Consider the following 13,635-nt stretch of genomic DNA (forward strand, 5'->3'; position numbering starts at 1 on the left):
TTGCATGCTTTCCAATATTATCCAAATTTGACATTCAATCTGTAGGATAAAAGCATTAGTCAATAGTTGAATTAAAATAAATCCTTTTTCGTATATTAACTTTATAATATCAAAATTAATTATAAATCTCCACTTTCCAACACTCAAATATGAAACGACAATAGAGAATTATTTTATCAAGAAATATAAATAAATAAAAAAACAAAATTAATTACAGGATAGTAATGGTAGGCTGCGTCTCCTCTGATTCCTCCCTAAAGTGAATCCCTCATCTCCTCTCTCCATAAGTACCCACAATCTTCCTTACAACTTTCCCACACTCTGTTTCTTCTCTTCTGATCAAACAATCGGAAAATGACGTCATTTATCTACATTCCAGCCGTACTCTTTCTTCTGGCGGTTTCCGTCGATGCTCACAAGTTCGGAGTGTACACCGGCAGCTCTTGGCAAAGCGCCCACGCCACTTTCTACGGCGGCAGTGATGCTTCCGGCACCATGGGTAAACTTTCCTCCTCCCCTTTTTCCGGCCATTTTTATAAACCCTAATCTTGTTTTTTCTCTTCTCAGGAGGAGCTTGTGGATATGGAGACTTATACAGCCAGGGTTATGGAGTCCAGACGGCGGCATTGAGCACGGCCCTGTTCAATAACGGTCAGAGCTGCGGGTCTTGTTTCGAGATTCAATGCACCAACGACCCGGGTTGGTGTGTCCCCGGAAGTCCATCGATTATCGTAACAGCCACCAATTACTGTCCACCGAATTTTGCTCAGTCCTCCGACGACGGTGGATGGTGTAATCCTCCCCGCGCTCATTTTGACCTTGCAATGCCATCGTTCTTGAATATCGCAAAGTACAAAGCTGGAATCGTCCCCGTAAATTACCGCCGGTAAATAAAACATTAAAACCCATCTCTTTGATTACAATTTAAATGGGTAACATTGAAATCTTGTAATAATATATGTTCCAGGGTGCCATGTAAGAAAACAGGTGGGATAAGATTTACAATGAACGGCAATCCATACTTCGACCTGGTTCTGATATCCAACGTCGCCGGCGCCGGAGATATCGTTAAGGCGTACGTAAAGGGTAGTAAGACCGATTGGATACCAATGAAACGGAACTGGGGACAGAATTGGCAGTCTAGCGCCGTACTTGTGGGGCAGTCCCTTTCATTTCGGGTCACTGGAAGTGACGGCCGTACATCCACTTCCCACAACGTTGCGCCGGAGAATTGGCAGTTTGGCCAGACCTTCTCCGGCAAGAAGAATTTCCGGGTGAAACCACGTCAGAAGAAAAATTAAGCTATCATCCGGGTTACGCTTTTCTAATTTTTCATAGACATTTTTTGAAAGAAACCGGATGACTGAAGAAAAATAATTAATAAGTTTCTATTATCAACTTCAGTTTTATATGTATTTGTATAAATTTTTATTTAAAATATTTTGTTTGAAAGAGTGTTTAAGATAAATTATTATCATATTTTTTATATTTAATATTTTAATTTATATAAATAAAATAAGAATATTTTAATTAATAGTCTAAATTATTTGATAGTTAAATGAGTAATGAAAAAAAAAACTAAGATCGAGGAGATTCAAATAAACTTTCATTATTTTGACTTTTTTTATATATATATATATATATATATATATATTTTTTTTTTTTTTCCATTTTATAAAGAATAATATATTTATTTTAAAATATAATATAAGATTATTTTGTACAACTAAATAAACGTGAGCTTAATTAATCGTTAAGGTTAGATATATTTGAAATTATATGTCAATTTTTTTATTTTTTATATTTATAATATTATTTAATAATTAATATTATATATATATATATATACACGGCAAATAACTAGGCAACCCTTGAATTAATCTAATTGCTTACATTTAACCCTTAAATTAACTTTTAAAATAAATCGCCCTTCAACTTATAAAAATGTCATATAACCTTCCGTCAACTTTTTATTAAACATAACTATTTAACTATTTAAGCTTAAAATATTATTTTTTAATTATTATTTTTTATATTTATATATATATAATTATTAAATCATTTATATATATATTATTAATTTTTATATTTATATTTATATAATTATTAAATATTTTATATAATATATAAATAAAATAAATATATATTATTTATTTTTATATATACATATCTATATTTATATAAAATAAAGTTTAAAATAATTTATATTATATATATACATATAATTTATATATATTATTTTTTAATCATTAATTAATATATAATATTTATATAATATATATTTTAAAAAATAATTTGAGAGTTAAAAGTAATTGAATGATTATAATGTCATCATTAATACTTTTAACCCTTAAATTATTTTTTTAAATATATATTATATAAACGATTTAATAATTATATATAAATATAAGAAATAAGATTAAAAATAATATATTAAAAAAATATTTTAAGTTTAAACCTTATGTTTAATCAAAAATTTGACGGAGATGACATTTTTAAAAGTTAAGGGGCGATTTGTTTTAAAAATTAATTTGAGAGCTAAAAGTTAGGAGTAATTAAGTCACTTAGTAATTTGCCCTATATATAATGTTATATATATATTTATTAATTTAATTTTAAATATTAATAAATGATTTAAATTAAAAATTAATATATTTAAAAATAAATTATATTAATATATTAATTTTATAAGTTTTTATAAGTTTTTTTTAATATATTTAAAATGATTTAAACTAAAAAATAATATATTTTAAAATAAATGATATGAATATATTAATTTTTATAAATATGATATAAAAATATATAGATATATATAGATAAATATTTTAAAATCTACAGTCTCTCCGTTTCTTTTTTAGAAATAAATAAATAAATATATATATATAGATGATTCGTGTATGTACTTATATTATTAGATGATGAAGAAAAATAATTTATTATTATTTTATATTTTTTTACATTTTTAAATTCCCTCTTTTTAACCCAATCTTTTCTATTGTTAATTCATTTTCGAACCTTCTCACATTTTGCCTATCCTATTGTTAATTCATCTTCGAACCCTCTCACATTTTGCCTATCATCATTCATTTTAAGTTTGATTTATCTTATTTGTAATTGATATTTTTAAATAATTAATTAAGGCTAGTTTGATTTTTAAAAATAATTATAAATTAAAAATATAACAATATATTTATATTTTATATTTTGTTTAATTATTTTATATATTAAAGGTACATATATTATAATAATAAATAAAAATATATATTTTATTATTATAATATTTTATACAAATATATAAAATATTAAAAATAGATGTTATAAATGAAAAAGAATAAATAAAATGATTAGAAATAGATTAAATAAGAGGGAGAATGAATAAAATGATTAGAAATGAATTAAATAAAGGAGAGAAAATGAATAAAATGATTAAAAATAGATGAGAGAGATTAAATAAAATGATTAGAAATTAATTAAATATTTAAGAGAAAATAAATAAAAAAATATTTAAAAGTGATTAGATTATAAACTTAATCGCTAAGTAGGGAGATAGAAAGAAAATTGAGTTTAAAAGTAAATTGTGCTTAATTATAATTTTTGCCTGAGTTTATTACGCAAAATTAATGTAGCAGTTTATTAGCCCAAACACAACATTTATACGTTGAATCAAACAAAGTCGAATAAAAAATTAAACAAGACATTGGGTTATGTTTTATTGTAAATTTATGAAACATCATTTTATAATATTTTATCAATTACATTAATTAAATTATTAATATAAATATTATTTATTTAAAAAATATATATTATTATTATTATATATGGATACTTTTTCAATTTTCTACTTAAAAATATTCATTTCTTCTGAATCAATTCATAAACATTTTTTTAAATAAATCAATATTTATTTAAATAATTTTATCATTAGTAATTAAAAAGAAGAATAATAAATTTATTAATAAGGTTAGACTCATCTTAATTTTATCCATTAAACTGTTTTTTTATACTAATTAACTTTAAATTTTCTAAAATTTATCCAAGAAAGAAATGTGTTGGATGATCGGGATTGTGAATAGCTTATAATTTTTTTTTATTTTGTTGTAGAAGATGATTTAAAGCTCTTGCCCAATGTAAATTTAAATTTGGTGCCTTTAAAATTATAAATATTTTTTTTTAATATTATTATTATTTTTAATTAATAATTATAAACTGCATAATTAACCCAATATATATATATATTCAAATTAAATATATAAGAACAATATCAAATATATAAAACATTTCATAATATATATCAAAACTATTAATATAATAGGTTATAAATACAATAATAATTAAAGACTATAAAAAACATACTTCTCCTTACATTTTTAAACAAATCTTTCAATTAAGTTATCTTATTCTAACTGTTTTAAAAGTTTTAAACGCTCATTTTTAATTGATATCATCGCTAATATTTATTGTGACATTATACTTTGTAAATAACTTTTTATCAACTTCAACTTAGAATCAACTTCAATTTAGAAGAACTTCTCCCATCCTAAGTTGTCTTATCTCAAGACCAGATCTAATGTTAAAAAAAGGCGACAATATTATAATAGAAAATAGTATCAAATATAATTAATATTTATATATAATATAAAATGAGATATAAATAGACAATATTAAATAAAAAATGCATGAAATATAATTAATATTTATATATAATACAAAATGATATATAAATAGTTAATATATAAGTTGTCTTACTTCCAGACCGATCTTTTATCTTCTTCCCACCAAATCTTCTTGTCATTAGTTTGTTCGTAGATTATATTTAATGAAGATGAAGTACATTTCTTCTATGACGATGGTTAGAGAAATTGGATAGGAGAGAGAGGACAAGGGAAGTCGATGTTTCCCATATTAATTTGGTTTGCTCAAATTAATCTACTTTGTTTATTCATTTTCAAACTAAATTAGGTTACTGGAGAAGTCATTTTTTTATTACATTTAAAATTCATTATATATATATATTTTTTAAAATTATTATTTGTATAAACTAAAGTATTAATATTTTGGTATATATTTTAAATTATTAATTTTATAAATTTAATTATTTAAATTTTGATATATAATCTAAAATATTATTTTTTTTATAAATTTGATTATTTATATTTTAATATATATATATATATATATATTTACATTTCAATTATTATTTATATAGTGTAATAAATATTTTCTTTAGCATTCTCATAAATAATTGATAAATACTAATAAATTTAAAATACTTTAACCATAAAATTAATATAATAAATAACCATTTATAAAAACAATTACAATCATCATTTATCTAAATTATTGACGATTTTGCTAAAGACAGCGTTGACTACGATGAGCACACACATTTATTCCATACAATGAGCAAAGTGGTATCTTTGAGGTGACTATATACTACACGTTACAAAACGAATAATAGTTCTTGGAAAGGTGACAACAAACATATCGTTGACCTATGTAAATGTTTTTTTGTTCTTGTGGAAATGGTGTCGATATCACTCTCCATGTTCACATATAGATGCCCGTTGTATAGTGTGCAATCTCGATTGAGTTAAATACATCGATAGATATCACATTCTAACAACACTTTCTAAGATGTGACAGTATGATTTTGACTCTCATACCTAATGAATCATATTGGACGTTCACAATAACACATTATTGGAAGAAATATGATAATCACTGGTAAAAAAATGGTCAAAACCGAGAGTTAAAACTCTCGGTTTTGAGCCCATAACTTTCGGTATAGACGAAAATCCGAGAGTTAAGGTAACTGTCGCCATCCCTCGGTATTGACTCCGTCGTTATAAATAATTGTGTATTTACCGAAAGATGTCCTCTAGTTCTCGGGTTTTCTTCAATGAGAAAAACCGAGAGTTATTAGCTTAACCTTCGGTTTTTCCCTCGAAAGAAAAACCGAGAGTTATTGAATGAACCTTCGGTTTTTCCTTTGAAGAAAAACCGAGAGTTATTAGCATAACCTTCGGTTTTTCCTTTGAAGAAAAACCGAGAGTTATTAGCATAACCTTCGGTTTTTCCTTTGAAGAAAAACCGAGAGTTATTAGCATAACCTTCGGTTTTTCCTTTGAAGAAAAACCGAGAGTTATTAGCATAACCTTCGGTTTTTCCTTTGAAGAAAAACCGAGAGTTATTAGCTTAACCTTCGGTTTTTCCCTTTAAAGAAAAACCGAGAGTTATTAGCTTAACCTTCGGTTTTTCCCTTTAAAGAAAAACCGAAAGCTTCCATTTAACTTTCGGGGTTTCTTTTAAAAATTTACAAAATAGCCGTACTGATTTGTGCTCAACCGAAACCGCATACCGAAACCTAAACCTGTTCAGCCAGCCAAACCAATCAATTCATAAAACAAAATCATCATTCCAAAATTCTCCAATCAATCATCCCAACAACAAGTTTTACATTAAACCATTAAACATATTCAATCAATTCATATAGTCGAAACGTCTTAGAACTAGCTGGTGGGGGGAGGGGGTGGTTGATATTGCCGCATAAACATTTCAAAACTCTCTAATCTTGCATTCAATTCTAACCTTTCCTTCTCCTTTTTTGCACTTTCCCTATCCATTCTTGAAATCAATTCTACCTTTTCCGCTTGGATTTGATTAATCTTTTGTGTTTTTTCTTCATCCCTTTTCTTCAATTCCTCAAGTTCCATCGCCATTCTTTGATTCTCCTCAAACAATCGATCAGTGGCTCGTTGAGAATTGTTAGAACTCCGTAGATCTTGACGAAAGTGTGTGAGTCAGACGCCTGATCCCATACCGAATACTCCCCCATGTTTTTGGGGTCCGAATACTCTCTCTATCAACTCAAAGTCTGATATTTCCGGTTCGTTACTTAGAACTTCCTCCATCTCAACCTGCAAATTTGAAATAATTTGTCAATTATATAATAATTTATAAACTAGTTATAAGTAATTTAATTAAATTCAATTCACTTACAATTTTCTCTTGAACGCGGTCGTCCGGGACGGGAGTTGGGTTTTCTTTTGTCGGTTTTGGGGTACGGGTCCTCTTGAACACTTCAACGACAGATGGAGCCCGTCCCATTTCAATCGCCTGTTGAAAAAAAAAATTATATAACTCGTAACAATCCTTATATTAAGTTATTATATAACTCATAACAATCTTACCAACTCTTCTTCAATTTGAGCAAACGGTCTACTTCCCGTATGATGCGGGAATTTCAGTTGCTTTCTGTTAGCTATATTTGTGTTACTATTTTTCTGAAATTCAAATAAAAAAATTGAAGTTAGAATAACTAATATCATATTTTATTTGAATTATGAAACCGTACCTTAAATTTCTCCGTAAAGAAATGGTTGCGACACACAAACTCCCAATCATCTCGATCGTAGTCTGGTGGAGGATTGGCAAGTACCGCGGCCTCGTCTCCTTTATGGATGCGGATATATTCCTTGTGCAAATCCGAGCGCCATCTATCCCATATTTGTCTGACGTGTCCCATTGCGGTCTTTCGAAAAGAATCAATAGGACCATTAGTAGCCTCGAACGGATCCTGAAAATAAAACCCATTCAAATGTTTTAAAATAATTATTGAATGATCAATGTATAATTAATTAATCTTTACCTTCGCAGCATTCCAAATGTAATCCAATTGGTCAGCACTTAATGCCTTCCACTTCAAAAGACAGTGCGAGACGGCTGAGGGATCCCGCACAACCGACCCCACATGTCTAGACCACCTTGTTCTTCCAACGTCAACACCTCCCGGCCTCCCATCTACCTCTCTAAAAGTGAGAGGAATCCTTGTCCCCGCTGGTCTCTTAGATAACGCAATATTCTTGTTTTTCCCTCGTCTCTTGCGGGCACAAGATTCTTCAAAATAGATCAAATTCATAATCAGATATGTGAATCAATTCAAACTATAACTAATAGTAAACAAGTTACCTGTCGATGATGGGTCGGGAGTCGATCCATGCTCCTCCTCTTCATCCACGTCCTGAGGGTCCTCGTGACCCTCGTCGTCAGCATCATCGTCCTCATCCCCCACATTAGCAAACGTACTCTCTACAAACTCTTCTGCCTCAGCAGCCTCAACATCCTCGTCTGCTGGGGGAGCAGTAGCTATCGGGACTACAGTAATAGGTGGTGCATCTCTAGTAGACGGTTCTCGGAGCCTCAAGTTTTCTAATTGTGCAATGAGGTTCTGGTACGGCTTTAAGAGTTTTCTGGGTGTTTTCCTCATACTCCACCAAGGTTCTTTACTACCTTTAGACATTCTTAATGCATACACCATTAATAAATGAGCGACTAATTGAAATAAAGTAGTAATAAGAAATAATATATAGTAAAAAACAGATAATCTACCTAATTAATCTGATCTATATATTTGTAAACCGCGGTTTTATTTTTGTCACAATCTTCCAACCGGGTCGGGCTGACATATCAAGGGCGTAGAAGACTTGTTTTGCTTGACTCGCCAATATATACGGGTCTTGACTTTGGGTTTTTAAAAATCGGTTTACATTTATACTTACGAAGCCATATTTATCCACTTTCACTCCTAGTTCCCCCGAGTGTGTATCAAACCACTTACACTTGAATAAAACAACTCGTTTGTGAGAAAAGTATTGCACTTCGATTATATCTGTTAAAACTCCGTAGTATGACATAGTTTCAGAACTATTGAACCCTTCAACAACCACCCCACTATTTTGAGTTGTCAAACCTTCGTCGTGTTTTTCTGTACAGAATTTGTATCCGTTTACTTTACACCAAACATACATAGACGAGTACATACTTGGACCTTCTCCTAAGATCTTGAGGTCTCTTGATATGTCGTTAAATTCGGTTAATTGAGCAACCTATACATACATTTACCCGACATGTAGTTGTTAAAATAAATATAAAGAGTTAGAATATATGGTTTATAATGAACTCACTCTATGTTTGAAATATGCGGCAAACGTTTCTCCACGAGACTCGTTGTTATTGCAATACTGCATGTAATCTCTGCAAATAGATCGAATATTAAATAGCATACTTTTTAATGCTAATTAATAACAGTAACATAGAATCTTACATGTAAAAAGGTTCAGCTTCGGGGCAATTTTTCAAAATGTATGAATGAGCTGTCACTCGATCGATATAATCCAAGTTGTATATTTTTTCGTTAGAAAGGTCTTCCAACGATGAAAATATAGAAATGCCCGAGATTTCAGTTTGTGCATTTTCTTGCTCTTCTTCCTCCATATACCTTGCACATAAACTAATACTCTCATTTACAAGATAGCTCTCGCTTATAGAGGCTTCTGGGTGGTTATTATTCCGCAAATATCTTTTCATTGTACCCATGTAATGTTCAAACGGATACATCCATCGATACTGAACAGGTCCCCCAAGCAAAGCCTCAAATGACAAGTGAACCGGGAGATGCATCATGATGTCGAAAATTGACGGCGGAAAAATCATTTCAAATTTGCAGAGTGTCAATGTAATATCCATGTACAATTGTTCGAGGTCCGCTTGAATCAACTCTTTGAAACACAACAACCGAAAGAACCGAGACAAATTTACTAACGCATCATACACATTATCTGGAAGTAATCCACGGGTTGCTAAAGGAATAAGATATTCCAACAAAATGTGACAATCATGACTCTTTAATCCCGAAATCTTTTTCTCTTCTAAATTTACACAACCACTGATATTTGAGCAAAAACCATCAGGCAACTTGAGATCTTTCAAGAATTTCCAAAAACGTTTTTTATTATTGGATGTCAAAGTGAAAGGCGCTTCTGGATAATGAACCACTCCTTCATCATTTATAGGATGTAACCATGACTTTATGCCTAATAGTTGTAAGTCTTTACGCGCTTTAGGACCATCCTTCGTCTTCTCTTTCACATTCATTATTGTTCCCAACACGCTATCACAAATATTTTTCTCAATATGCATCACATCCAAATTATGTCTCAATAATAATGATTTCCAATAAGGCAAGCGGAAGAAAATGCTCAATTTGTTCCAATTGTCTCCCCGCGTTTCATGATATATCTTGGTTTTCTTGCTTAGATCCGTACTAAGAATTATGTCTTCTAGGTCTCGTGCTTGCTCGTAACTTTCTTGACCCGTTAACAATCTAGGGGCTCTCCATAATCAGTTCGACCATCAAACGACTCTTTATCCCTTCTGTATTTGTGCTTCAGTGGAAGGAAGCGTCTATGACCCATGTAACATTGTTTGGAACCATGAACCAATCGAAGAGATACTGTGTCGTTGTTACAACAAGGACAAGCAAATTTACCTTTTGTACTCCAGCCCGATAAATTCGCGTATGCGGGAAAGTCGTTAATGGTCCACAACAATGCCGCTCGCATGTTAAAGTATTGCGAGGTGTGTGCATCAAACGTTCTCACACCAGTTTGCCACAGTTCAGTCAACTCGTCGATCAATGGCTGGAGAAATATGTCAATCGCATCTCCCGGACTCTTTGGACCCGGAATTAACATAGATAAAATAAAATTGCTAGAATCCATGCAAGTAGAGGGTGACACATTATAAGGAACGAGAATAACCGACCAAACACTATATGACTTTTTTCCATTTGCAAATGGTTGAAACCCATCGCTTGATAAACCTAGTCTTACGTTTCGAGATTCAGACGGAAAATCTTTATAATTTTCATCGAACGTTTTCCAGGTTAAGGAATCAGCGGGATGTCTCAACGTATCACTATCAACTCTTCCTTCTTTATGCCATCTCATCATTGGAGCCGTTTTTGAGGATATGTATAGTCTTTGCAGTCTTGGTATTAGAGGGAAATATCTCAACACCTTCTTTGGAATGAATTTTCCATTTTGCTTCTCTCGAACTGTCCCACTTGTTTGGTCGACTTTCCATCTTGAAAGACCACAAACTCTACAAGAATCTTCATTTATGTCGTCTTTCCAAAATAGCATACAGTTGTTCCTACATGCGTCTATCTTGTCATACTTAAGCCCGATATCAGTAATGAATTTTTTACTTTCGTAGTAGGAGTTTGGCAATTAAGCGTCAATCGGTAATATGTAGTCTTTAAGTAGACGCAACAACATATCGAACGAAGAATTTGTCCATTGACAGACATTCTTTATGTGAAGTAGTTTCAACAGTGCCGATGATTTCGTTATTCGAGCACCTTCATACAATGGTCGTTTGGAATCATCAAGCAATTTATAAAATCTCTGCGCATCTTCGACTGGTTCATGGTTGTTCGGGACATCATTAACGTTGGAGAACATATCGTTTACGAAATTATGCATATAACGTTCTTCATTGACCTCTTCGTTAACTGTATTATTCGTCTCCGTTCTCGGATCGTTGAATTCTGGTACGGCATCCTCTGACTGATCATCATCATCATCATCGTAGTCATCGCCATCTTCATCGACATCTTCATTAACCACTTGAGTAGTACGTCTTTTTTCTCCATGACAATACCAGTACTCATAATGCACATTTATTCCATAAATGATGAGGTGAGTCTTCACTTCGTCTATTTCCATAAACGGCGTGTTCAAACATTTCACGCAAGGACATTTCACTTTTTGTCGGGATGTACTCCTAACAGCAAACTCGAGGAATTTGTCAACACCTTCCTCGTAATCTGGATGATCTCGACGTAAGGTCATCCAGCTTTTATCGGGTACTTCCATATTTCTAATAAAATGGAAAAAAACCCGCATTATTAATTACTTAAATTTGTCTAAATTAATTAGGCTTACATAATGTTAACATAATTTCTAACTAATCTATCATTATCCAACCAAAATTCAATTTAATCTAATATTATAACCAAAATTCCACATAAACAAACAATAATAAAACCTAACATAAATCTAACTTAAATCTAACATACATATATTCTAACATTATTTCATTCATACACATTTCAAAACAATAAATTATAATTCAACATTATTTCATTCATACACATTTCAAGCCTAATCTAACATAATCTAACATAAATCAAACATAATACCTAATCTAACATACTTCAAATCAAACATAATACCTAATCTAACATACTTCAAATGAAACATAAATCTCGACTTAAATCTAACATGAAAATCTAACATAAATCTAACATGAAACTAACCTAACCATATAATAAACCAACAAGAACTAACCTTGCACAAATAGAGCGACGAAGAAGAGCAGCGGATGTAGATCAACGGGCGGGCAGCGGGCGACTGAAATTTCTAATCCAAACCTAATAACAATAACCAACATTAATATAACCAAATATTCAAACCAATAAATCTAACCAAATCATACTCCAATCAAACTTCAATCTAACCAAAATCAAAATTTTAACCTAAACTTCAATCATATCTAACCTAAATCAAACATCAATTAAACAACTATCAAACCAACAAACATTCAAGCAAACATATATCAAATCAATCCAAGAAAATAATCAATCCAAAACCTAAACTAACCAGAATCAAACATATTTTCAACCTAATCTAACATTATCTAACAAAATCATACAACCAAACTCAATATAACCTAAAACCAAATCCAACAACCAATTACAAAAAACCAACCATATTTTCAACCTAATCAAACAAATAACCTAATATCAAACAAAAAACCCAAAATCAAACTACCAAATCATGAATCTAACTAAAATCAAACTAATATCACCTAAACTAACCAAAATCAACCAAATTTTCAACCCAATCAAACAAATATAACCTAAAATCAATCAAATAACCTAAAATCAAACAAATAACCTAATATCAAACAAAAAAACCAAAATCCAACTACAAAATCATGAATCTAACTAAAATCAAACTAATATCACCTAAACTAACCAAAATCAACCTAATATAACCTAAAATGAAACAAATTTAACCTAAAATTAAGCAAATATAACTTAAACCTAAAAAATAAACTAACCTTTGTAGGGCGGCAGCAGGCGGCGGCAGCAGGAGGCGACTGTCTTCAATCGACGGTTGCAGTCTTCAATCACCGGCGTCGTCGATCCAAGCGTGGGCAGCGAACGGCGTCGTCGATCAGAGAGGAGGCAGCGAGAATCAATCGGCGTCGCGGCTGTCTTCAATCGGCGTCGCGACTGTCTTCAATCGGAGTCGCGGCTGTCTTCTGTCGGACGTCGTCTTCAGGCGGCGTCAAACTTCCTTCGATTCAAGGCGGCGCGGAGAAGAGAAGAAAGGGGAAAACGGGTAAGAAGAAAACGGGGAAGAAGAAAGGGGAAAAAGAGAAGAAAGAGGGTGTTTTATTTTTTATTTAACTTATTTACCGAAAGTTTTAGTCAAACTTTCGGTTTTTATCAATGAAAAAGCCGAAGGTTTTATTAAAACTCTCGTTTTTTATCAATGTAAAAACCGAGAGTTTTAATAAAACCTTCGGTTTTTACATTGATAAAAACGAGAGTTTTACTATAACCTTCGGCTTTTTCATTGATAAAAACCGAAAGTTATATTCAAATTCTCGGTTTTGATAATTATTTCCGAAAGTTATATAATAAACTTTCGGGTTTACAACTTCATAAATTTGAAAATTAATTGGTTTATCACTTTCTAATAACCTAGAACAACATTAATTTAA

The 13,635-nt window shown here is 31.0% G+C and overlaps 1 protein-coding gene across 1 annotated transcript; it reads left to right on the forward strand.

The window, feature by feature from the left end:
- The first annotated feature begins 337 nt into the window (after nt 1–337).
- Nucleotides 338–1,301, forward strand: LOC124910409 (expansin-A9-like). Its single transcript, XM_047451047.1, has 3 exons — nt 338–499; nt 568–886; nt 968–1,301. The coding sequence occupies exons 1-3, from the start codon at nt 355–357 to the stop codon at nt 1,299–1,301; spliced, it is 798 nt and encodes a 265-aa protein (XP_047307003.1). The 5' UTR covers nt 338–354.
- The last annotated feature ends 12,334 nt before the right edge of the window (nt 1,302–13,635 follow it).

Source organism: Impatiens glandulifera, chromosome 1 (genome assembly GCF_907164915.1).
Source record: "Impatiens glandulifera chromosome 1, dImpGla2.1, whole genome shotgun sequence".
NCBI classification, from domain to species: Eukaryota; Viridiplantae; Streptophyta; class Magnoliopsida; order Ericales; family Balsaminaceae; genus Impatiens; species Impatiens glandulifera.

Bases quoted from the DNA above. Each gene is read 5' to 3' on its own strand.
- LOC124910409 (XM_047451047.1), top strand. From the start codon at position 355: ATGACGTCATTTATCTACATTCCAGCCGTACTCTTTCTTCTGGCGGTT. The intron at 500-567 runs GTAAACTTTCCT...TTCTCTTCTCAG, and splicing joins TGATGCTTCCGGCACCATGG to GAGGAGCTTGTGGATATGGA. The intron at 887-967 runs GTAAATAAAACA...TATATGTTCCAG, and splicing joins GTCCCCGTAAATTACCGCCG to GGTGCCATGTAAGAAAACAG.